We start from the raw sequence: 25,864 nt of genomic DNA, 5'->3' as shown, positions 1-25,864 counted from the left end.
CTTATATAATCTATTTAATAAAAGTGTCCTTTTCAATTTTTATGTGTTTTTACCTCAAAAAGATTAAAAATTTTGGGCTTTTGAAAGCATTTAATCACATATATAGGATATTCAATCATTCCACTTACGAGCAAAAAGAAATTGAACGAAGACAAATTTTTACACTGATGCAGTTGAGCAGCCAACTCTCTGAAGCACTAAATTAAGTAAAGAGGTACCTAAAAAACCACCTTTTCAGCTTCTGTGATTATATATGAAATTATCTGTCATCAGACAAGGAAAACATAGGTTATATAAGACCATAATATCTCCTCCCTCTAATTTACAACGTGATAATGGAGTAAGATATCCTGACTGGGGGGAGAGAGGGTGGCGATCAATGAAAAACAATTCATACACCACTTACGTGCCATTACAGGAAACCCTGGGTTTCCCTTTTAAACGTTAGTTTTCCTACCGTGTCCACATTTAAGTTTCCTAGGCACAATACAGGAATCAATTCAACATCTCTATACAACTGAGATAAACTAATGAATAGGTACACACAACAAGCATTACCTTTGGTTTAGAATGGAGGGTTGCTCTATGTTCCATCCACCTCCATTTCCAGTGAGCATGGTAACTTGTTTTGTCAATTTATTTGAAATGTCTTCACATTTGTTCATAAGCCTTATAACTACATCCCTTTCTTGGATCAGTGTTTTACAGTGCCATATCAAATCTTCTGATAAGCCATTCGTTTTGGACATCTTTGTGAACTATGGCATGAAAAGAAAAATAATTTAACAGTTCAGATCTAGTAAATAGGGAGCCAATTTCTTTCTCTGTGAGGGAAAAAAGTTTGTTAAACTTTTACGAATGACCTTAATCAAATGTGAAGAGAACCTGCATTTGCATTATCACATTTCAGTTTGATAAATCCTACTGTCACCTCAAACTCATCATGTTGAAATAAAACATACCTTTCTCCTCAAAACGCACAATCCCAAGCTGGCTACCTTGACCCTGGTAGCTGTTCTCTTATGGGAGAAACTCTAAAGTAATTGTTAATGTCTCCGATCAGGTTTTGTCTTCAAAACCTCGGATTTATGACTATTACCAAAGGTAATAGTGCCAGATATAAAAACTGCATACTAGATCTCTTGCCTCCATTTTTGTCACTTCCTATGAATATAAGATTAATTTTCCTAAAACATACTTTGCCCTATCTATCATCAAAGTACAACCCCTCAAGCTTTCAAAACTCCAATTATTATTTGTCACTTGATATTTTACTCTAAACTGAGACTACTACTACTTGGAAAGATATTGCGTGAATCAAAAGTATACCGTGACCAATTCAATAATTTGATAAAACTTAAGAATAGTATCAATTTCAATACAAGACTTGTATAAATGGGTTTGTATGAAAACTCAGAACTTCTTTCAAAATGTATTTGTATTTATTTTTCTAAAGGAGACACTGAATACTTTACAAGGTAAAAGCTGTAACAGAATTAGAATTTTCCCAAATAGATAGCTGAAAAAAATAAATCCTGAAGAACTGTACAAAAAAGTATTTTTAGTGTAAAGGATTAGAAAAAAGCCCAGTAGCTATTTGAAAGCTGTTTGTTGGGCAAAAAGAAAAATACCATAATCCAGACAGAATAAAGGAAACTAAACTAAAACCATCTGTTAGAATAAAGCCACACATGGTTTTGATTCATGGTATCATATTTAGCATATTCTTTCAAGTTATGACAAGAATCTCATTAACAACTCTAAATAATCCCCATGAACACAGTATTTCTAAGTTCACAGAGAAGCTCAAGCAATAGAAATTCAATACTTAGAGGATATACTAAGAAAATTTCATAAAAAATGCAGTTTATAATAACATGTATTTTTCATATCTAACCTAGAGTAGGTTGGTAGAAATGAAACTTACTCATCTATTCCAAAGCCATGTTATTACTGTACTGCAGGAATAAAAAACAAAACAAACCAAAAACTTAGCATGCCACAAAATGGCATTGTGAAATAAAGTGATTTGTACACTACTTTGTATTTTCACAAGGACAACATTCATAATCACAATGTAACCTCCCACTCTGTACTTTCCAGGGAAAAGATTTACACATAAAGAACAGGCTATGTAAGAATCAGTGCCTTGAAGATTTTAATGAGGTTCTACTAGAACTTTTAATTAAAATATTTTTATTTTTAAATGGAACCCCAAAATTATAGGCCAAAAAACCAATCTCATGTCTATTGTGGGGTATGTGTGTTTGCGATATGTTATGTGTGTGAGAGAACCAACAAGAATAACCAGGAAAAAAAAAGAAGGAACACATATTGTGTGCTTTGTATGTGCCAGAAACTACTAGGTGTCTTTTATTCACTAACTCATTAAGTCCTCACAACTGCAAGATCAGTCCACCAGTTCTGGATGAATAAGATTCAATTTCCAAGGTCACAAAGCAGGATAAAAGATTCCAATGTCTATGCTCTTCTCTTTTCACTAAAACTAGTACTTCCCAAAACAAAACAAAAAAAAACCTTAAAAGTTAAAAAACACAGGGGGGAAGGGTGGGATTGACATGTACGCACTGCTATATTTAAATGGATAACCAACAAGGACCTACGGTAGAGCACAGGGAACTCTGCTCAATGTTATGTGGAAGCCTGGATGGGAGGGGAATTTGGGGGAGAAAGGATACATGTATACGTATGGCTCAGTCACTCTGCTGCGCACATGAAACTATCACAGCATTGTTAATCGGCTATACTCCTATGTAAAATAAAAAGTTAAAAAACAAAAACCCTTTTTTCTGTAACCAATTGCCATGTATTGTGTTGTTTTTTTTTTTTCTTTTCTTTTCTTTTGTAGTTCAGTACTAACCTGGATGGTGAAAGTACCTGGTATACAGACATAGTCCCTTGTTCTCGTGTGGTTTACAGTCATTGGGAAAGACATGCAACATACAATTTTAAGTCTTAACAACTGGTATTATAAGGGAAAAAACAAAATTTCATGGGTACTTTTCACAAGGAGAGTAATATAATCTAGGATCTAGGAAGTCCAGAAATCAGAAAGAACTGTTTTGACTCAAAGAAGATCAATTCAGTATGTCAGAACCTAGAGAAGTAAGAGAGAAACATACATTAGAAAAAAAAGAAACAACCAGACATTACCGTTTCCTGATGAAAGAACATATCACCAACCATGTAATAGTACTGATGGGAGCATTTAATTCTAATCCTAATTCCACAGAAAATATAACCAGAAAAGCCCAGAGTGGGAAGCTATAGAACAAATGATCCAGTTTCTTCACCGAAGATATTACAGGAAGGGGGGAGGGGGGGGGAGAGAGAGAGAGAGGGAAAGGGAGGTGGGGAGGGGGGGACGGAGAGGATAGATGAAACAAGGTCAGACATAAGCTGGTACTGAACCTGGTGATAAGTACATGAGGGTTCATTTAGTATTCTAATTTTTATGTTTGATACTTTTGTAGGGGCAATGAAGGGGTGTGCAAAAAGCAACTCTTACTTCATGATGCTGCAACAGTTTGATTGAGACTTTTAATGAACCTGACATTTTGGTTATTTCTGAAGTCAAAGTTTCAATTTAACTCCCTGAGGCTTCCCACTCTCTTTATCCTCTTTCCATATAAGCCAACCAACATTAGAGATGATCCAAATTATTGCTGCTGGTTTAGAATTTAGATCTATCTAGTAGTGATACACTGTTCATGAATGCACGACATCAGTAGACAGATTTTCGAGGAAAAAGTTTCATTGTTTGATAAATTTGCTAGAATTAAGTTCAGTTATGGCTGACAGTAAACCCAAAACATCAGGGGTTTAACTAAAACATAAGTCTATTTCTCTCTCATGTAAATGAAGACCCCAGGGGGCAGTTCAGATCTGGTACAGTGGTTCCAAGATCAAGAATTCTTCTACTTTGTTGCTTCAATATCCTCAACCTGTGAGTCCTCGTCACACTGACATCTCAACCAACAGGAAGAAGAGATCCTTTAAGGACGCTTTCCAAAAATCACGGTATACTTCTGCTTACATCTCACTGGACAGGAATTTGTCAAATCGCCAAAGGGAGGCTGAAAAATGTAGTCTTAATATATTGTGGGTAATGTAACCAGTCATAAATCTGTTTAAAAAGCACAGAGGGGGTTAAAAAAAAGAGAGAGAGAAAAATGATTTGATCCAAAAAAGTTTGACTCAATATGACTAGAACTGATTTTGGGGGAGAGTAGAAAACTATAATCATTTCTTAACATTTCACTAATAATATATACAACACTTCCAACACAAAATATTGTGGATATCTGCAGCTAACATTTTTTAAGAGACAGACAATTGAACGGGCACTTACTTCATTTAATCCTTAGCCTTCTCCAGAGGTCAGTACCATAATTACACTCCACTTAGAGAGGAAGAAATACAGGAACAGAGAGAGAACTTGCTTAAGGTCTTGTAAGTTGCTAGAAAATGTCAGAACTGGGATTCAAAACCAGGCCATCTAGCTCCACTATATTATTTACCCACCCTCATGTATGGTATTTACAAAACCAATGGAATAAATAAAGAGGCATGAATGGAATCCTGAAACAAGAGAACCAACACAGAGAGAAAAACAACATTTCTCAGGATGTTGGGGAAATGAGATTCCAATGTCACAGCTGATCCCCTACCGCAGGTCATAAGACTCCAGAAGAGACTTTTTCAAGAAGATGAAACTGATAAAATATCTGAAGTGTCTAAAAACTGAGGGGAAATTTAGACAACTAGGGAAGAGTTTAGAGCTGAAGTAATAAGTATATACAAAACTAAGAAAACAAAAACCAAGACAACTAATAAGTAGAGAAAACAAAATGCTGAGCAAGGAAAAAAAGTAATCATGTAGTATATTACATGGCTCAGCTATAAAAGGCATTTGCATAGTCTAACAACATATACTAAAAAATGATTTTCAAATTTACCACATTATTAACATATTGATAGGACTGGGGAATGGGGAATGGGGAATGGGAAATGGGCATGTGAGGTGAGACAGACAGCAAGAAGAGAGCTAATCCTACCACAATGCTATAATGTCTGTGTCATGTCAAAAGATAAGGCCTGCAACTGAAAAATTTTTAAAAAGCATTATCTTTATATTCCTAGATATGGAAGTGATAAGAATCAGACAGAAGATGTAGAAGCAGTTATCTGTGGTACAGGAAATAGGCTGGAGAAGGGGATGGATATGGATTTTCAGGGAGAACAAGCCTGTAGAATTTTTTAACTTGTTGATCTAAATACACGCATAAATAATAAAAAAATAAAAACATTAAAAAAAGCCCAACATTTAATTCCAAAACATTTTTATTAGGTGTGTGTGGGGCAGGGAAAATGGGTGTCTGCCCCTAAGGAAAGGTGTAAGAACATTCTACTGTTATGTTACTGCTTTCTGAAGACAAAAAGCATTTAACAATCCTGTAAGTTACTTAGCTTCACTAAAACAAGACCTAAGAAATACAAAGTACTCTGTAAATGCGGGATCCACTAGTAAGTCTAAAGTTATTGATGAGCACAGCAAATACGATCCTAATCACATAATATGAAATATACAAACATATTCATAAACAGATGGATGCTAAATAAAGTCTTAAGTGGGGGATTATCTTCGGTAGAATTTTGGCTAAACTTGATTTTCTTCTTTGTTCTCACATGTACTGTTTCAATTTTAGACAAAGAAAACAAATCGTTCTTCAAAAAAATGATAAAGCTATTTTCTTAAAGGGAAAAAAAGAGAAAAAAAGTAACTGCTACTTAACTGGATAATTACATGAAAAAAGAACATCAACATGGCCCTGATTACTATCTCTTTGATTAAAAAGTCAAGTATTACTTTAAGGTCTTTATCTTTTTAAAACAGTCACAGACTGAAGTACCTATCTCTTGCCACCATGTGTCACTCTTACAATACAAATAATTTTGAATTTCTACAGGAAGGGGGAAATTGTTTAAAAGCAGATTTAATTCCCCACCTAAGAAGTAACATTATTGAGGACAGGAGTCTTAAATACTATAAATACCTGGGAGCAGCCTACAAAGTACTCAAAATGCATTTATAATTTTAAAATAAATATTTATCAAACTTAACAAAAATGAAAACAAAGCCTGGATACAGTAATCACACACTTTACTGAAGCCACCCTATCAGGAAGTAGTATGCATTACAATTCTTCGAGTCACAAATTTAGACAGACATTTTACAATAAAGCAGAAAAGAAAACCTGTGGCCTAAGTTACTGGTGGATGGGAGCAGCACAATGACGAGAGTCATGTTTCCACACGAGGTAAACCCAGGTTGCTTGGTTAACAATCAAAGAAAACTGCATTTATGCTGATCTAAATGTTAAGGAAGTAAGTGCATATATGAAAAATTTTTAGATTGAGCTATTTATGAATGAGCTATTCATGAATCTTGATTTGATCAGTATACACTACGATTCTGATTAAAGTACAAAGATGCAACATAATAAGATTATCATAGACGTAATAGCATCTCCACCCTATTTTGCACAAAGCTAGATAAAAATTCAGTAAGTGGTTGGTGAACTGATGCCATCAAATGTGTGAAATCTGGCAATAAAAACCCCAATTTTAGCACATTAACAGTACACATTTTTAAACTAATGACATTTTGGCTGGCTTTGTTTCCAAAGTCTACATGATTTAATGATGTGATTTCTTACCATAAGCACATACTTTACTGCTATGAAGCAGAAAAATAAGAGAAATGGAAAAATTATGAAGAAAATCTGACACACACTATTTAGATTTTGATTTTTAAAAAGGGTATAAAGCTGCAAACATAAATACCCTCAACATAAAGAACTTATTAAATAACCAAATTTTCCTCATGTAAATAAAATAAGGGTGACTAGAATATCTCAGAGCATTTTAATTTTTTAAAAGTGTAATTCTTTGACAATAAAGTCATAATTATAATGTACAACTTTTCAACTTTTGTTTTAAAAGGCACTGCTAAAATAATTTTCACATTCAAATTAATTTTATAATAAAATAACACAATGAAATACCAGTGATTACATTTAACCTATCAATGTTATGGAGACTTCTGTTTTAGCAAAAAATCACAATGAAAATATATGTGTTTACTTTGATTTGTTGGCTCAGTATGCACTGTAATGAAATATTAATGAGCTTTAAAGTTCTGCCAAATTCCCCAATCCTGAAGACTGAACTAAGATTCAACAATGATGTTAAGAGTTTACTAGACATTTGCACATTGTTCTTAATATATAATGCCTTGTAATTTTCATTAAAGTATGACTGATGAACAAAATTAAAATTTCAATTAATTCTCTTAAGAATTTCTAAGAACAGTAGCTATGAAAACAAAAGTAAATGCTTTTTCTTTTATTTTTGAAGTAGTTCACAGGTACATTAGCAAGCCTCTGATTAATAGGGAAGGGGTTAATTATATAATATATATTTTTTTTTATCAAAATGTACATAATATTGACCTTTCCTTTGATGACTTTAAGACATTAAATTGATCTTTAAATCAGTCATATTCAAAATTCTAAAGTAAATCAAAGTAGAAGCTGAAAGTTCTAAACAAATGAAAACTCAAAGCTCATATACACTGACTTGCTAAACTGTTCATTTCCAGGAAGTTGTATTTACTAACTTTTTCAGAATAGCTAAGCCCTGTATTTGCTAAACTCAAGTGGCAAGTTTACTTTTTAACTGTTACATAAAATAATCAACATTTAGATGAATGGCTAGCAAAAATAGTCTCTGTATTCAACTTTGAGAAAGAGGGCAAGATGCTATAGGAGGTTTAAGTAGATAATGCATAATCTCCAAATTCATGTCAAGACTAATTTAAACTATGCCAATTAATTAGTAGGGGAAATATGCTTTCTACACGTTAAGTTGCTGAATATTTTTAAAAGCATCTGGCACATGTAACTCTGGTATAATTTACTTTTACTATAAGATATGTGGGCAAGTAGTCACAGGGACTAAACACACTGGTGCAGATAATTGCATTCCTTATTAAGTAAATTAGAATCCCAACAAGCCCGAGCAACCCAACTCTGTAATGACACAGGAGACCATTAAAGATTAAAAGAAAGAAGAAAATGAAGAAAAGAAGAACAAGAACGCCCGTCAGCAAATACTTTAACAAATGAATCACTTAGGCAAAGCTGAACAAGTTTTGAAAGGGCCTGCTTTGACAGATGTTCTCTGGAAAAGCAAAGGCTTTAGGCAAAACGAATACCTTTATTTATTTATTTATTTTTAAAGCCACGAAATACTAGTAATGTTTCTATATTTTTCAAATATTTTAATTTTTTAGAAAATGCTATTTACAACCATTGTTCAGGGACGTTCCCACCCTGCCACTTCAAGATACTCATCAAGGGAACTTAGGTTCACATAGATTTGTCCCAAGTATAAGATTAATCACAAAAGCAACTTTACTCCCTAAGTTAGGGAATAAAACTTCCTAAAAATTTATAAAACATCAAGAGTCACTATTGATGTGACTTCACATTCTAAAGCTGTAAAAAATCATCCATACTGCTTTCACAGGAGGGCCTGTTTAGAATCCATGCTATAAAAGCCCACGTTTTCACAATAGGAAGCAAACTTTAAAAGACAAGAGTTCTTACATTTCTCTGTATGAATAAGATTTGCTGACTGTTGACATTTATGAAACTCAAAATACAGGTATTTTAGATAAAACTTGTTTACAGGACATGAAATTCCAGAAAATGATCATGCAGAGTGTACTTACCAGTGCTTACGCCTTGCCTTCACCTAACGCTTGAATTCTAGGCTTCCACACACTTTTCTATCTTTCCAATTAAAAACGCTGCAGCCTGCTATACCCCATAAAATGGCCGTGTTGTTTAACCAAGAAAAACATGTTAGAGGTTGAGCTGTCACTTTTAAAAGAAAAATAAAATAAACAATTGCTTCTTTTGTGGTGAAGCATAAAACACTTAGGCTGGCATTTTAAATCATGGAGCTCCCCTGGACGTTGTTGCTACTGCTCTTCAAGTAGTTGTAGTAAAACTTCCACCACATTCTTGCTTTCTGCACTGTGTCTCAGTAGTAACCGATCAGAACAGGCTAGCAAACAACTCCTTCCTAAATGTAAGCTCTAATTTCTTCTTCTGCAGTGAAATGAACCAAGTTTCTATGCAAAAGAATGAGTGACAGTATGCCCAGCCAATCCGCTTGGGGTTTTTCAGGAAAATCACCCCTTAATTCATTCAAAATTAGGTCATATGACACTATTTGAAATACTATTGGCTTAGAATGAAAGTAATGTTTGACTCTACACAGGATAAGGCCACCCATCTATGCTTCCCTGGGCTGAAGATACCTTGACTATAAACGGTACTGTGAATTAAATACACACACACAGGGGAAAAAAAAAGAATGTAGCCTTACCAGAGCTTCCCAACTATTAAAGGGCCGGAGTTCTGTTATCTTCTGAGCCTTTTTCTGAGAACACTGAGGAATCAAAGTAAGTTCACCAATTGAAGCATCTTGAAGGAAGTGAAGAATTTTACCTTTATAGCCATCCTCCATCACTTCTTCACCACTACTATAGTCCTCGTCTAATGAACTACCGACATCAGAACCTGAATCATATTCAGAGTCTTCAATAACTCTTTTAGGATTAAATACATTTTTTTTACGTTTCTTGTTAAAACCATTTTGTGGTTTCATGGAACATTTCTGTTTCAATTTTGTTTTAGCTGCGTTTTTAGGATAATTTTGACTTCTTGAAGAAATTTCTTTTCCATTTGGAAACTCACTTGGTGAAGCATATTGCATATCTGTGTACAAAGACAAAAATAACTACATTAGAAAGATATAAATTAAATATAAACTAATATAAATTAAATAACTACATTAAAGATAAAATTAAATAAAACTTCAAGTAAGAAAATTATTTAAACAAGTATTCATGCTTTTTTTAATACAGAATTCAACTATAATTTATTGTTAAATCTTGATATACTTTAAAGAGAAATACTGAAGTAGAATTTGAAGTTATACAATGAATTGAAATAGTTTCAAAAATAGGTGACAACTCCTTTTTTTAAACAAATTAAATATAAATCCTCATTTTCTATCAAAGATCCTGAGAATATAAATGGCAGCTGCATATACATAAGATGTCCCAGATGTTACTTAGCAGCCCCACCCCCAGGCCAAAACTGATGGGTGCAGCAAAAATAATGCTCATCCTAAATTAAAACTATCCATAGTATAACTAATTTTTCCATCACCCATCCCCACTATTCTAGGTTCATCATTACCAAAAATCATTTAAATATGTTATTAAAAAGCACCACTACTTTATCACTGATTACGCTATCATATTCCATGGATTTCTAAGATGCCCGTGATCGAAGGTACACTGTTAGTTTATGTACTAGTAAGAAATACAAACAGTTTCTTTATAACACAGTATTTTGTTATTTAGAATATTTATGTTTTACTTAGTCAAAGAGCTTTCAGACTTGCATATTATCATACATTCATTCTTGTACACATATTAAAAAATAAGCAAAATAAATTGAATATTCTTCACATTTATTCACATTCATAATCTTTCCCTTCTGAATCTTTTTTCAGACTCAGAATTAGTGATACTGGTGGTTTTCTTTTCTCCACACAATATCATTCTCTGTGCCACCAAGAGCATTTGTTGTGTAGCATTTCCTAAAATAATTCATTAAAAACAGGCAAAAAACAACAAAAAACCTAAAGCCATTGTGTTGGCCTTTTAAAAAGCTGGCTTTGCAATTAAGAAGAGCTAGTCTACTTGATTTCTACTTAAGGATGTTACTAAACATGTGTGATTCAACTCCTCCCCACTACTTCTCTACCCTTTGGTGCCTAGTGTTAAAAATGTTCCACTATGGGATCAGGGACTGTCTTCCATGCCAGTGATAATAAGCATCTTATAAGTTTCTGATACTAGTGCTTTTGATATTCATGTAAGTGCAGACTAGGACATCTACGTTACAGTGATTATAAGACACCAGCCTAAGAGCTGTTAAAATGTAAAAAAAAAAATGTTTCTTTTGTACTCAATAAAACATGGTAGTTTATAAGTAGACTTAACTATCAAAAAAAGTTAGCCAAATAGAAAAAAATGTTTATTGTTTCATTCTACAATGCAGTAAAGAACAGGCCAAAACATTTGGGAACTGGTTTCTAACATCTCATGCAATCCCATTCCCTGGTTATTAGCTAATAGGTTTGCTATTTTCTTATATACTAAGATATAATATATTGGGAAGTATGAATTTTCTGTAATGACAAAGAACAGATAATTACCTTGGTCTTCCGCAAACACTTTTAAAGATTCTAAAGCCTCTGTGTACATCCATTCATGTTCCTTGAGTACTTCCCTTAATTCCTAGAAATAAGTCGTTGATCCTTTTATTAAAAATCTAAAATTAACAACTTGTTGAAAACTTTTATACTCTTTTAAAAATAAGTAAATCACCTGAAAACTTAATAGAATTCACATCTGATTATTTCACACTTGTTTTTATGTTGCTTTACAAATGCTTTCTGTATATTTAATTTCACTTTTGTAAATTTCTTCAAAGGGAAGGAAGCTTGATAGTTTTTGCATTTCTACTCTTGCTATGAGATGCTCTGAACACTAGAGTATGAAAAACTGTTTGCTCAATTAAACTGCAACATGCAGATAGGCTTTTATAAACTGCCAACTTCAAAACATGTAATTTGAACATATGCAAAGAACCAGTAGAGCAACAAGACTTTGCATTCAGCTCATCAGAATTTAGCAGATGTACTACCTGTACATATACCTGAATAAATCAATACAAGTGTAAATGTAGTCCCAATGTTAAACAAATAATGTGTTTTCAAGTACAATAAGGTGATTAAACACAGGCACTTTTACCACTGGCATGCTTGGCATGGGTCTTTACTGACTCTGAAAGTATTTTTACTATCTAGCAAATACACCAAAGCTTATTAAGACACTGAAATATAGTATTACACTTTAAAATTCTTCATGAAAAATTTAAAGGATGAGCATACTAAGAAAGCTAAAATAAGTGACTTGGGATTATAGATGGCTTTGTAGAGGATCTGCATTTTATATGAGATGACAGTTGTTACTACAGTTATGTTTGTTATGATTATATGATGTTACCGTTATAATGCTGATACTATAGTTAGCAAATAAGGTAAATAAACAATGTAAACTAGCAGTACAAAGATAGCTTATAATATTGATAAATAAGAATATTTAATCAGAAAAGTGCAAAACTCACCCTAAGCTTTTCACATGGTTGACCTCAATAGACTATTTTGTAATACAAACATTTAGTACATACTGATTAAATCTCTGCACATGACTACTCACCTCTTTATCAAAATTGGGAAATTCCTTTTGCAATTTCAACACAATACTTTCCTGTTTTTCCCAATTACTGCTAGATTCTGCAGACTCATTTGATTCCTCTCCCTAATGGGGAGGTAAAAAAGAGAACCAATTTAAGATATCATCAATAACAACAGTCTTAAGACAATCACATTTGTATTTTGACTTGATTTGGAAGTTTTCACACTCGATCAAGAATCCAAAAATGTTTCTTTTTGTTCATGCGAAAATTGACAAATTTATATCTTAAGGATAAAAAATATCACTGGTTTAAGATCACTCAAAAGACCTTGACTACATATCCAATAACTCACACTTCACTCATACGATGCTCAAAATGAGCTAAATCTGCTAAAATAACTAGAATGATCCTCAAACTAACCTGAAATAACTCAGGTATACAGAAGTCTCTCCAAGCCAATGGCAAAAACCCAACCCAACCCAACCAAACCAAACCACCTCATTCATGCCGACAATTTCATATCCTCTACAAATTTCAAATACTGAGAGAAAAGAAGTTTACTTTTACTTCACTCTTGAATGGTTTAAATATTAACTGCTCAGTCACAAAAGTGACACAATGACAAAGAAACGTATACAAAACTAAATAATATATAAATTAAACATTAATTTGGGAATAACTGTGGCTACTCATACACACTCTTTCCTCTGTCACTTAACTTCATTTGAAGAAACTGGTTAAAATTCCACATTTAAACAAAAAAAGATTCCTTGGGTTCATATATAAGAAAAATCTTGCATTTTAGTCAATCTAAAAGCATTTATCTACTTTGCTAAGAACTGTACCACATGCTATACAAACATGAGAGAGAAAAGCACGGTTTCATACTTTCTCTTTTACCTCCTTTCTTATCCAACAACAATACTATTTTTTTCTTTCACTAAGAGAGAAATATCTAAATTGTGAGCGATACCTTTCTTGCACACAGGAGTAAGACGAAGTTCCACACGACAGAGACATAAGATGGTATGGAAGTTAGGAGTAGGAAGAAGAAAACTAAATGTGTTTTTGTAATAGTTAAGTGGCCTGTGTGGGCTGGACCACAAAGACCATGGATATGCTATAAAGCTGAAAAATTAAACCAGTGCTAATATTGCTTAAAGGTCTGGAGTGCCAAACTGAGGTCAGTCTTTATTCAGAAAGCAAGAGGATTTTGAGCAGGGGAATAATAAAACATTAATATTTGGAGAAAGCATTTCAAAGCCATCAAAAATTCATACCGCCATCCTCGCTTTGCAGATGAAGACACTGAAACTCGAAGAACAATCCTTTTAAAGGTCACAGCTGGATAATCACCAGCTGAGGTACAAATAGAAACTTAGGCGTCTAACCCTAGATCAGTGTTCCTCCATTACCTAAGCGTTTCCTAAACTTTAGTAGTTCACACAGCACGTTCATGATTTGAAATGAGTCAAACACCATCAAAGGATGAATACACAAATTGTAGTATGCACATAAAATTGAATATTATTCAGCCCTAAAAAAAGGAATGAAGTACTGACACATGCTACAACATCGATGAACCTCAAAAATATCAAGCTAAGTGACAGAAGCTAGACACAAAAGGTCATATATTTTATGATTACATTTATATGAAATACTCAGAATCGGTAAATCCAGAGACAAAAAACTGACTGGTGGTTGGCAGGGGCTAGGGGGAGAAGAGAATGGGGAGAAACTGCTTAAAAAATACAGCATGCTATTACTGGGTGATAAAAATGTTTTGGGACTAGACAGGAGTGGTAGTCGTGCAACACCGTGAATGTACTAAATGCCGCTGAAGTTTTAATGCCGCAAAAAACTGACTGGTGGTTGGCAGGGGCTAGGGGGAGAAGAGAATGGGGAGAAACTGCTTAAAAAATACAGCATGCTATTACTGGGTGATAAAAATGTTTTGGGACTAGACAGGAGTGGTAGTCGTGCAACACCGTGAATGTACTAAATGCCGCTGAAGTTTTAATGGTTAATTTTATGCTATGTGAATCTCACCTGAAGAAAAAAAGTTAAAATATTTGGAAAACAGTAAATATCTTTTGGCAATTAAATATGTGGCAGCACAAATTAAACACTCAGTAGGTCGTGTGCCGATCTGCTCTTCGCTCGCGGACCCCACACTTCTATCAGCTCTGCTAATACCTGGTGACTGAAGATACCTATGCGGTCCAGTGGTTATGCTTGAGCTCTACAGAAGCCAGGTGATACACAACCTTTGGGCTCAAATCGTCTTAGTGGGTCCAGGGGTTATGAATCAATCCTGTGGTTATTTTTCTGGTTTCAGAATGCAGAGTTGCAACTGACAAATTTGTCACTGCCAGAAATCCCACATTAGCTCCTTGACCCATGGATTAAGGGCCATAATTGTAGAAAATACCAAATCTAAGGCACTACTAGCATTGTCCCTCTGAAGCAGCAGCAGCAGCAACACCATATTTCTGAGGTAACTGCAGAGACTGACTCCACCATCCCAGATCCCAGGGTAATGTGCCTCCATGGCCTATACAGAAGCTGAATGGGTCACAGAGAATTAGTTTAGATTATCATAAACAAACAGGTGACAACCCCAACCGGTAGCTGCTATACCAGCTGCTATTTTTACTAGAGAAAATCAATATAACTACGAGACTATTACTCTAGCAGTAATTAGAAAAGACTAGCAGAAGCAATCTGCTTTTGTCTGGGCAGGGTCAGCGATGGACACACCTTCACTGTTTTCAGAGCTATGGTAAATCTCCATCTCTCTTTCATAAAATAACACTCAAGGACTCTGATAGTTCTGCACAGTCCACAGTATATCACTTTGATCCTCTATACTGAAGACGTCACACAGACTGGACTTGAGAAGCAGGAAGCAGTGGCTATTTTTAGATGGCCTTAGTAAGAAACATGCATGCTAGAGTAGAAAATAACCACCCTCAAATCCTGGGCCCACCACTTTCATGAATTATACAGGGGTCCAATCTGGAGCATGCTGCAAATTCCACTCTGGAAAAAAAAAAAAAAAAAAGACAAATGGCTGGCACTGGTGCCTCTGAGAGAGAGGCGCAACACTTCGGCGGGCCTCTCTGGATCCTGGAGGCAATGTATACTTCAGTACAGTGTGTGCCACTCTGATCGCTTTATGAAGAGCCCTTAAGTCTGTCAGGAATGGGGCCCAGATTAAGACAAGGCTCTGTAGCAGGTCCAGGGTGCGGTGCAAGGTCCTTCGCCACTTGGGTTTTGTGACCAGCAAGTAAATGCAGTGATTCCCAAAGAATCTGTGGCTCATAAGGATGTTGTATTGAAGTCTCTGGAAATCCCCAACAGGAAAATCATGGCAGAGACCCTATGGCTTCAAAGAAAGGTCATGTCCTCTTCTGCTGACAACTACAAATTGTTCCGCTATAACATGACACATCCATTTCCAAAAATTATTGCACGTGCAAAATCATGAAAATAAAAGCTACCGTGTTTGAGAAAAATTGTGTTAGAGGTATAACATTCAAAAACTTCATTAGTGACACATTTAAAAAAGGAAGAAACATTAAAAGAAGGGTAGCATAATTTTACACATTAAATGGTTAAGAAATACGTAAATACTACAATAAATATGAACTCAAGTTTGCTTGGGGATGTTAACATTGGAAGAGTTGTAGCTTATGAGTTACTATGAAATGGCAGATGAATGGTTATTTGAAAATGAACAGCTAAGGAAAGGCGTGACTCACTGTCCTTGTGCTATCTCTGCTGTATGGCTGAAAATATAAATATTAAGTTAAAAATAAACAAATAAATAAAATCAATAAATTTCTGCTAACTTTGCTAGCCTCCTCCTCTCATATTAAAGCTGCCTGGGGCTTCCCCGGTGGCACAGTGGTTAAGAATCGCCTGCCAATGCAGGGGACACGGGTTCAAGCCCTGGTCCAGGAAGATCCCACATGCTGTGGAGCAACTAAGCCTGTGCGCCGCAACTACTGAGCCCACGTGCCACAACTATTGAAGCCCGCGCGCCTATAGCCCGTGCTCTGCAACTGCAACAAGACACCGCAATGAGAAGACTGCGCACTGCAATGAAGAGTGCAGCTCCCAGCTCGCCTCGACTAGAGAAAGCCCACGTGCAGCAATGAAGACCCAACGCAGCCAAAAAAAAAAAAAGAATAGATAAAATAAATTAAAAAATATATACATTTAAGAAAAAAAATAAAACAAATAAAGCTGCCTGTTAGGTTCAAGATTCAACTGGATGCCACGAACACCTCCCCTACTATGTTCGGCATTAAAGCCATTCTCTTCAGTAAAGGCAAGGCTGGAGTAAACAGCAAAACTGTTTTCCACAACATTTAAAACACTTGATAACATTACTGTTAATCTGTCATGGTGTAAACTTTTGATTTTCACTGTCACTGTCACCATCATCGTCTGCATCCACATGGCCGTCAGCAGCAAATTGTTCCAAGTCTTCTGTGGTTAGGTCATCAGGGTGGGACTCTAGCTCTTCAACATCTTCATTTTCTATCTCCTCAAATCCAACCTGTTTTCCTAAACCAACAGCTTGTTCTGAATTTTAAAAAATTTCTCTGAAGGTTCAAGTTCTTCAAAATCACAAATCAAGTCAAGAAAAATTTTCCACGATACATAATGCAAACACTCTTTTGTTACATCACTCCAGGCTTCTAAAATGGTGGCAATGGCCGCTCCAATGTTAAATCTCTTCCAAAATTCTATAACCATATCTGCATTCTCACCTTCAATGACAGTAATTAGTATCTTAAATGTTCACTTTAAATAGTAAGCCATAAATGCTGCTAACACATTTTTACCAAGAGACTGTATGAGGTGGTTTTTGGAGGCAAAAGAAAAAAAGCCTCCTTCAACCAATATCTACTGCACTTTGCAGAATTCTTTATGATCAGATAAAGTGGGAGAAAAATCCTGAACTTGTTTTACAGAGTTTACATAACTGTTAGAACCAGCTGAATGTGAACAACTGCTTACAATATCATCCCATTTAAGACGGCAGCACTGTACACAACTTCAGGCAGTACAACTTACTGTCCATCTTGTACAGAAAAGATGGTTAGAGGTACAGATCAATGATATACCATGGACAACAGCCAAGGAGAAGAACAAGAGTGGAAGATCAGGGAAGAGGTACACTGTTGGACGTAGAAGTTTTTCTGAGAACAGAATGTAAGGGTAAGAGCATGCCACGTGAATGTTCGGCAAACGTATCTATTGCATAGGAGTTTTTAATAATCACGTGGACAAGATGATTCATTCTTTGAACACCAAAATAAGACTGTGGATGCATGCTTGGACGCACTTGGATGCCTGCTCAATGTGTCTATAAACAAACGGCCACAGCAACACGGACTAAGTCTGTGCACACAGATCAACAGGACAAGACCAGTTGTTCCTCACACCTAAAACTCACAGAATTTTTACTTCCTATCGTTATGAGTCCTCAAGGCAAGAATACTTCTGTGGAGGGACACAACAACTATCCCATTAAATTAGGGTACAGACTGCCATCTGCTATTTAGGGCTTCATGCATCACTAAATCACAGGCAAAGGCGGAGGTGACTGTGCTAGCTGGGGTGACGGAGTTTGATTCTGATTACCAAAAAGAGACTGTGCGGTCATGGATGCAGGCAGGGAGGACTACGTCTAGATTCATTAGGGGGCCTCTTGGTAGATCTACTCCATAAAGTAAAAGTCAATGGAAAACTAGAATAACACAGTAAAAGCATAACCACTATTATTTTTAGATAAGCAGTTAAGTATCAAAGGAGTCAACTAGGGGCTTCCTGGGTGGCGCAGTGGTTGAGAACCTGCCTGCCAATGCAGGGGACACGGGTTCGGGCCCTGGTCTGGGAGGATCCCACGTGCCGCGGAGCGGCTGGGCCCGTGAGCCACAACTGCTGAGCCTGCGCGTCTGGAGCCTGTGCTCCGCAACAAGAGAGGCCGCGATAGTGAGAGGCCCGCGCACCGCGATGAGGAGTGGCCCCCGCTTGCCGCAACTGGAGAAAGCCCTCGCACAGAAACCAAGACCCAACACGGCCAAAAAAATAAATTAAAAGAAAAAAAGGAGTCAACTATAAGAATTGTAAGTAGTTGTCACTGAGGAGTATGAAATGGTGCTGGTACTGGTAACAGCTGTTTCACATAAGTGTTGTTCAACCATATGTATCTATCAAATTTTATGAAATAGAATTTAAAGTATATTTTCCCCAAAAGGTACTTTACCACACCACTAGAATATTTTTTAAAGTTAATTTTATAACTCAGAGATAAGCAATTAATACTGGATAAATTAAAAAGAAAGCAAAATCAGTCACAAATGAGATGCAACCATAAATTTTCTTAGTTGTAAGAGAGAAGACTGATTCACTGAGGTGCATTTTTAGTATGTCCACAGACTCAACAAATTCTGTGCTTAAGCAACTAATTTTGATGTTGCAATTCAAATGTAACTCACTTGATCCAATCTCTTCTTTTTCATAGATTGATCATCATTAAATTCATCTTCCTCAAATGGCTCTGAAGAAGAAGATAATTTTCTTTTCCTGGGTCCACCACCTTCTAAAACAGAGAAGGACATTCAAAGTTTGCACAGATATTATAAGAATCATTAATGCAAAACAAACGCAAAAATGTTATTATAATGAATATACTTGTAGACAGTTCTCTTGACATCAGGCCCAATGTTATTTCTTCTACATATGACATACATTCAATAAATGTTACCTGAATTGAAGGAAAAATAAACAGGGCCTCTTTTCAGTCTTTCAGAAGTAGAAATCACTGTAAAAATGTACTTATTTGTAAACCATCACATTATTTAATGCTAAAAATACATATCTTTAAATTGAAAGTAATTCTATAGTAGGAAGAAGAGGTTCTCCCCAATGCCTGAATGTTCAGTAGTGAAAAAAAAAATTGAGCCCATCAGCTTATCTGAATAGCATCAGATAATTGTCAATAATTAAGTGTCTACTATGTACCAGGCTTTGCAGGGGGCTTTTATAAACTGCTGTTTCATTTATTTTCCACAACAAACCTACAAAGTAAGTATATACTCATTTTACAAATTAGGAGGAACTGAGATACAGAGAGCTCAAGCGATTAATGCTCTTAACCTAAAAACAAGAAAGTATAACACAAGAGAGTGCTGTATGACAGTAATAGGAAATCTGCACATTCTGTTATGACTGAGAGAAGAACTCAATCTACATGATCTGGAGAAGCTATGTTGCGTATTTTTTACTTTGTATACATTCATATACTTCTTCAGTACCTTCGCTTTCAGAGAGCGAATTCCAGAGACATACTGAAGCGCTAGTATGAAAGCATTTGCTGAAAGCTCACAGAGGTTTAATATTTCAGTATTAATTATATCAGTACCCTAACTATGCAGTTAGAAATAGAACTTGTAGAAATATAATATTCAAAATAAATACAGACATGACAGCTTTTAAGCTGTAAGCATGAAAATTTCATAATATGGCTATAACAAAATTGAATGCCATCAACATTTCAATGTATAGTAATTACATGCTTTAAGTATGCATGCTTAAATTTTTTCCCCCTTTATTTCATAAAGTAAATGTGCATTCTGCATATGCCAACTAACTGCCAGCATCCACTTTAAAAAGGGGAAAATATAACCACCACTCTATCATCTATATATGCTGGGGTTAAGTGAATACCATTAGTAATATTCTAATATTCAAAGTCTGAAAAAAAGCTTCAAACTAGGTGATTTATGCCATGTCACCTAGACATGTTTAATCCTTTCTCAAAAAGAACAAAAGCTTTTTCTTGGTCGATAAAGAATTCTTCAGCCCTAATTATCTGTTTATGTATCTTTCTGTGGTTAATATTATGGCATCAAATTTTTACACGTATGTAAAATGGCTACAGGCATAAATCTGCAAATGTATGTGGGAGAAAACACATAACTAAAAATTTAGTACAAAAGGTTACATAAGAACACACAATGCTTAGTTACCTACATATAAATTTATTTATAATTATTAACCAAAAATTGTGCATATATGTAAAGAAAACAGGTTAATATTCTATGTTAAATACCACTTCCCAATTACGTGTCTCATACATTTCCATCTTTTTTGGGGTGCACCCATCATCAATTTCAGGAAGAAAAAAAGTAGGTTAGACATGTACCTCACACCCCAAATAAAAATATATTTTACTTAAATTCAATATTTAAAAATAAAAAGTAAAACATGAAGCTGCAAAAAGAAAATATGAACAAAGAACACAAACAGGCAGTTCAACAGGAAAAAAAAAGAGAAAAGATGGTCAACCTCATTAATAACTAAAGACAGGTAAAATAAAGTAACCCTTTTTTTTTCATCCTGAGATTAAAAGGACAGTTGTAGCAGACTGTGGGCAAACAGCCACTTTTAAACACTATAAATTTTTACAGTCTTTCTGGAAGGTAGTCTAAATAATACATCTCAGAATTTTAGATGTGTGTTTCTTTCAGTCCAACAATTCTTTTTCTAGGAATTTAGTTACAAAACTGATGGAGAATGTTTGCTTAGGCATACATAAAAATTTTAAACTAAGTATCTAAGTGCCCATTAATAAGCTATTAGACAAGTCAGGATACACTGTTATAAAGAACTGAGTAGACTTTTAGATATAAAAAAGGTTACAAAACAGCAAAAATAACAGGATAGTCACATAAAAATGTTTTGCCTACTCTTATACATACATAGAGAAATGGAAGAAATAGCTAGACTCCTGACAACGTCAGTAAATTCATATTTTTACCTTTTAAAGCAGGGTAAAACTTCAGATACACATTTTTGTTTTTATAACTTAGTATTCATAAATGAAAACTTTCAGAAGGCGATGCAAAAAAGATACCCTTACTGTTTAACATGCAGGATGATACTGTCTATAAAAGATTGTAATTTGTGGTAAAACCAATGTCCAACATCAAGATTTGTGGAACTGTCCAAGATGTCTTACAGGCCTTTTGTCGGTGAGACAAAGCTGTCATTCTATACATTACCTCAAAAGTGTACTATTCTAAAGATAAGGATGACTGATACATGACTATCCTGTCCATTCTAAGAGGAAGCATGGAAGTTTACTTAAAAAAAACAAGAAAAACCTGATTTTTTCTTTCCTTGTAATTTGCCACTTAACACTTAAAAAAAAAAAGAAACTATATCAAAGTCTAGTAATAAGAATGAGAATAAAAAAAACTCAGCTAAAGTTCAAACTTAAGAAGGACTGTAAGCTCCATGAGGGCAGAGGTTTTGTCCATTTTGTTTTGGCAGGTACCCTCAGTGCCTAAAATAGCATCTGGCTTCCAGTAGTAGGTGCACAATAAATATCTGTTAAATTAATGAATAAAGTGGATTGATATAAATTGCTCAAGAGAAAAAAGATTAGACACTGCTGTGGAATAAAGTTATTCAACAAATTTTTCATTGGAAAGATTCTGGAATACTGAGATATTATGAAGACAAGAAAGAATATGTAAAATGCCCCAAACCATTTAGCAACTCAACAAATGTTTACTGAGCCTACCATTTTTCAGGCACTTTTACAGTAGGGATACTGTAATGAAGACACACTCAACCTTCTCCTGTACCATTTCCTATTATCAGATGGCCCTTAAGAACAAAGCAATGCTAACATGTACTATGTACTTACTATGTGCTACACACTATAAGAAATTTACAATAACTTTATCACTTCTTCCTAACAATCTAAGAGTTTGATACTATTATCATACTATTTTCCTGCAATGGAGACAGACAGAAAAGTTAGGCAACACGGCCCAAGGTTATACAGCTAGTAAGTAAAGGAAAAGGAAGAATTGTAAGATTTGGTTATGAATGAGAGATCATGTGGATAAAATATCATCATCTTTGGATCCACTCCAATACAATCCATTTAGGGGGGTAAATATGAGGTAGATAATTGTTGAAGAAAGATGATGGGCCCATGAGAACACATTATGGTGTTTTCTATTTTTGTATAACTACCCACTTAGGAAAACGGGCGCCCATTCACACTGTCGATGGACGCATAAATTGGCAGAACTTTTAAAATTAACACTGAAGTGCATGTTCAATTTTAAAATGTGCATACCCTTTGATTCAGCATCCTAGTTTGAAGTTTAGCCTACAGAAATAATAACATAAAGATTTACTTACAAGGCTATTTACTTTTGTACTATAGTTAATGAAATAATGTAACCATAAATGCTAATTAACAGAAACAGTTAATAAACTAATCCTATGGGTAGTTACAGAGGAATGTTATGGAGGCATTTTTTCATTAGATAAATCTGATTGCACTGACAAGTTATCCATGGTAAATCATCAAATGATTTTTCTCAAAATGCAAACCAATACTATAATCATATTTTGTAATCTAATGTGTGTGTGTGTTGTATAATAGTGTGTAGGTTTGCTTTCATTCCTTAAATACTTTATTTGGTAGTGAGATTATAGGTTATTTTTACTTGTTTGGTATGTACAAAAAATAAAAAATCTAGATAGCATTTACTAAAAAAAAACTGGAGGTGTTTTTAATAATGCAAGCTCCTTTAAATGTATTTATTTTTGTATTCTAAGCCTGGGTTACAGAGTAAATATTTACTAAATGTAGGAATGCTGATTACCAGCTAGGACGTTCCTTAAGACATTATGTTCTTGACTCAGATTTATGTAAATAAAACTATAATGCAATTGAAAGGACACTTAAGAAAGAACACATACCTCGCAAAACTTCACTGATATGAGATTTGATCTGTAGACAACAAGCAAAATTACCAATGAAAAAACTGCCCCCTTCCCTTTTTTGGGGAAAAAAAATCAACCTAGAAAATTCTAGAAAATTCAGTTCCCAAGTAGCTGTATGACCTCAGGTAATTCCCTTAACCTTTTTTTTTTTTTTTTTAAACCTTCTTAATCTTCACAATTTTCACCTAAAAACCCTGAAGCTGTTAATACCTCCTAAGGTTCCTATAAGAATTCATGAAGGAGCTTGGTAAATTAAAGAGTAATATTAAAATGAGAAGATATTTATTATGTAACTAGTTAAGTCAGCATGGGGTGAAACTAAGTCAGGCATACCTGCATCACCAAACATCAGCAAGGCAGCAGCAATTGCTCCATCCATAGTGCTGGTTGATTCAATTAACTAACAAAATGAGAAAAGATTAATGTTTTAAAAATAATACTTTAAGAATTATTTCACAAAGTTACCAAATATTGAAGAACGAATATATTAAATATACACAAAGTGGAGAAATATACATACATATTAGCTTAAGTTCATTAAATCCTATGATAAATTTTCAGAAAATCTGGTTTATCTAAAAAGTCTTACCTAAGCGTACCTTAAAATGTATTAGATTTACTTAACACCATTTTAAAGCAAAAAATAAAACATAGTCTACGTACAGTGTATTCAAGGTTTTGTTATTTTAATTGCAAGGCTGTGCACTAAAGTCTCAAAAACTTCCTACCTATGAGTGAGTCCAGGCACTGTGTGTGTGTGTGTGTGTGTGTGTGTGTGTGTGTGTGTGTGTGTGTGTGTGTGTGTGTGTGTGTGTGCGCGCGCGTCTGAGAGACAGAGAGGGAGGGAGAGAGAGAAAGGGAAGGAGAGGGAAAGAGAGGGAGGAGAGGGAGGGAAGGAGGGAGAGAGAGAGAGAGACACTGACAGACATTTAAAATAAACCACAATTCTGGCATAATTTTTTTTAAATCTAATACTTCTTGAGTGGGATAAAGGACTCTTGAAATTTGCTCTATTTCTAAATTGCTCTAAATTAAATTGCTTGAATTTGTTCAAGAACATATTAATATATGGCTTACATAATTAACAGTTTCAAAATACTATTTTTTTATACTGTTCTGTAACATTTTGGATTTCAGAAAAAACTAAATAGCCCATATTTTTCTCTTGCTATAGTTTCCTGTATTTCCAATGAGCTACTTGTTTTAAAAAGATCTCACTTTTTAAAATAAGCTATTTTTGTATTAAATTAAATAGCCTCAAAACAAATTGATAATGCTCTTTTCTATACTAGTTTTCCTCATCTTGGATCCTCAGATATCCTGTAAGCCCCTCCTCATTTTCAAAACAGTCAAAGCATATTCTTATCAAGCCTAGGACTAAATTTATATTTTACAACTTCTTGAATTATTTTATGTGGGTCTAAAAGCCTTTGTAGAGTAACCTATGTCACCTTTAAATCTTTTGAAATGATGGGAGATCACTTGAAATCCAGATTATTTCAAGAGAGTGCTGTTTTGAGCAAGTGATAGGCTAAATTCCCAAAATTTCAGATACTACTGAAATATACATACAAAGTTCATTTATTGATATCAATCCTATTTTTCCACTGTAATTATAAAATTAGAGATAAATGTTTCTATAGGAAATAAATCCCCTTGAACTACCTGAAAAACTGGCAATCAAGCTAAAGTATTTTTAAACTGAGATTTGTTTCTTTATGTTGAATATTTTACTACTCCATCATGTTTATTCTGCTGAAAGTTCTTTCCAACACTTTTAAGTGTTGCTACTAGTGGCTACATCCGTTCCTTCTTTTTCTAGGAAAAAACCCCATTGGGAGGCAAATTATGCTACTAGAAGGGGAAAATGTAGACCCAAGATACCATTAAAGTTTCATTTAGCTAACAGTAAGAAGGTATCAAAATGATCTGGGAAAAAAAGATTCATATTAAATATACCAGAGAACAAAGGAATAATATAATCTACACTTAAAGAGTTCAAACTAGCAGGCCTAGGACCATTTTTGGTTCAGACATGCTTTGCTTGACCTGAATGGTATTTTTGGTTTTGTCTTTCTTTAGTTACCATAAAAAGGAATGAAGTACCGATACAACAAGAAAGAACCTCAAAACCTTACACTAAGTGCAAGAAGTCAGTCATAAAAGATCACACATTCTATGTTCCCACTTATATGAAATGTCCAGAATAGGCAAATCTATAAAGACAGAAATCAGTGGTTGTCTAAGACTGGGGGAGGGAAATGGAGAGTGACTGCTAATGGGTAGAAGGTTTCTTTCTGGAATGATTAAAATGTTCTAAAATTAGATTATGGTGATGGTTGCACAACTTTGTAAATATACTAAAACCCAATAAATTATACACTTTAAACAGGTGATCTTTACGGCATGTAAACTGTTATCTCAATAAAGCTGTTAAATTGATGATCAACACCAAATAAAAATCCAGCCCTTTCACTTTATTTGAAAATCTGAACTATCTGATAAAAACAGGCTGTCACTGATTTCACATGGTCGTATCTTACAGAAGCCAAGGAGCAGCTACCCCTCTTAGAAAGGGTATGTGCCAGTGTCCACCACTTCAG

At 34.7% G+C, this 25,864-nt stretch overlaps 1 protein-coding gene across 6 annotated transcripts in view; it reads right to left on the bottom strand.

Annotated features, from left to right (window-relative positions):
• The window catches only part of SMARCAD1 (SNF2 related chromatin remodeling ATPase with DExD box 1), a gene marked incomplete at its 5' end in the record, with an annotated part of 68,545 nt that overhangs the window by 19,115 nt on the left and 23,566 nt on the right, over positions 1-25,864 (bottom strand). For 3 of the 6 annotated variants that reach the window (XM_082391629.1, XM_082391631.1, XM_082391633.1), the window contains 6 exons: positions 559-758; positions 9,481-9,872; positions 11,386-11,467; positions 12,452-12,553; positions 18,947-19,050; positions 23,595-23,661. In XM_082391629.1, coding sequence (XP_082247755.1) covers positions 559-758; positions 9,481-9,872; positions 11,386-11,467; positions 12,452-12,553; positions 18,947-19,050; positions 23,595-23,661 — 947 coding nt within the window. The other 3 variants (XM_082391630.1, XM_082391632.1, XM_082391634.1) reach the window with 2 other exon arrangements.

Source organism: Balaenoptera borealis (assembly GCF_965194805.1).
Source record: "Balaenoptera borealis genome assembly, chromosome: 4".
NCBI classification, from domain to species: domain Eukaryota; kingdom Metazoa; phylum Chordata; class Mammalia; order Artiodactyla; family Balaenopteridae; genus Balaenoptera; species Balaenoptera borealis.
The sequence above is the reverse complement of the archived record's forward strand: the minus strand, read 5'-3'. Positions and strand labels throughout refer to the sequence as shown.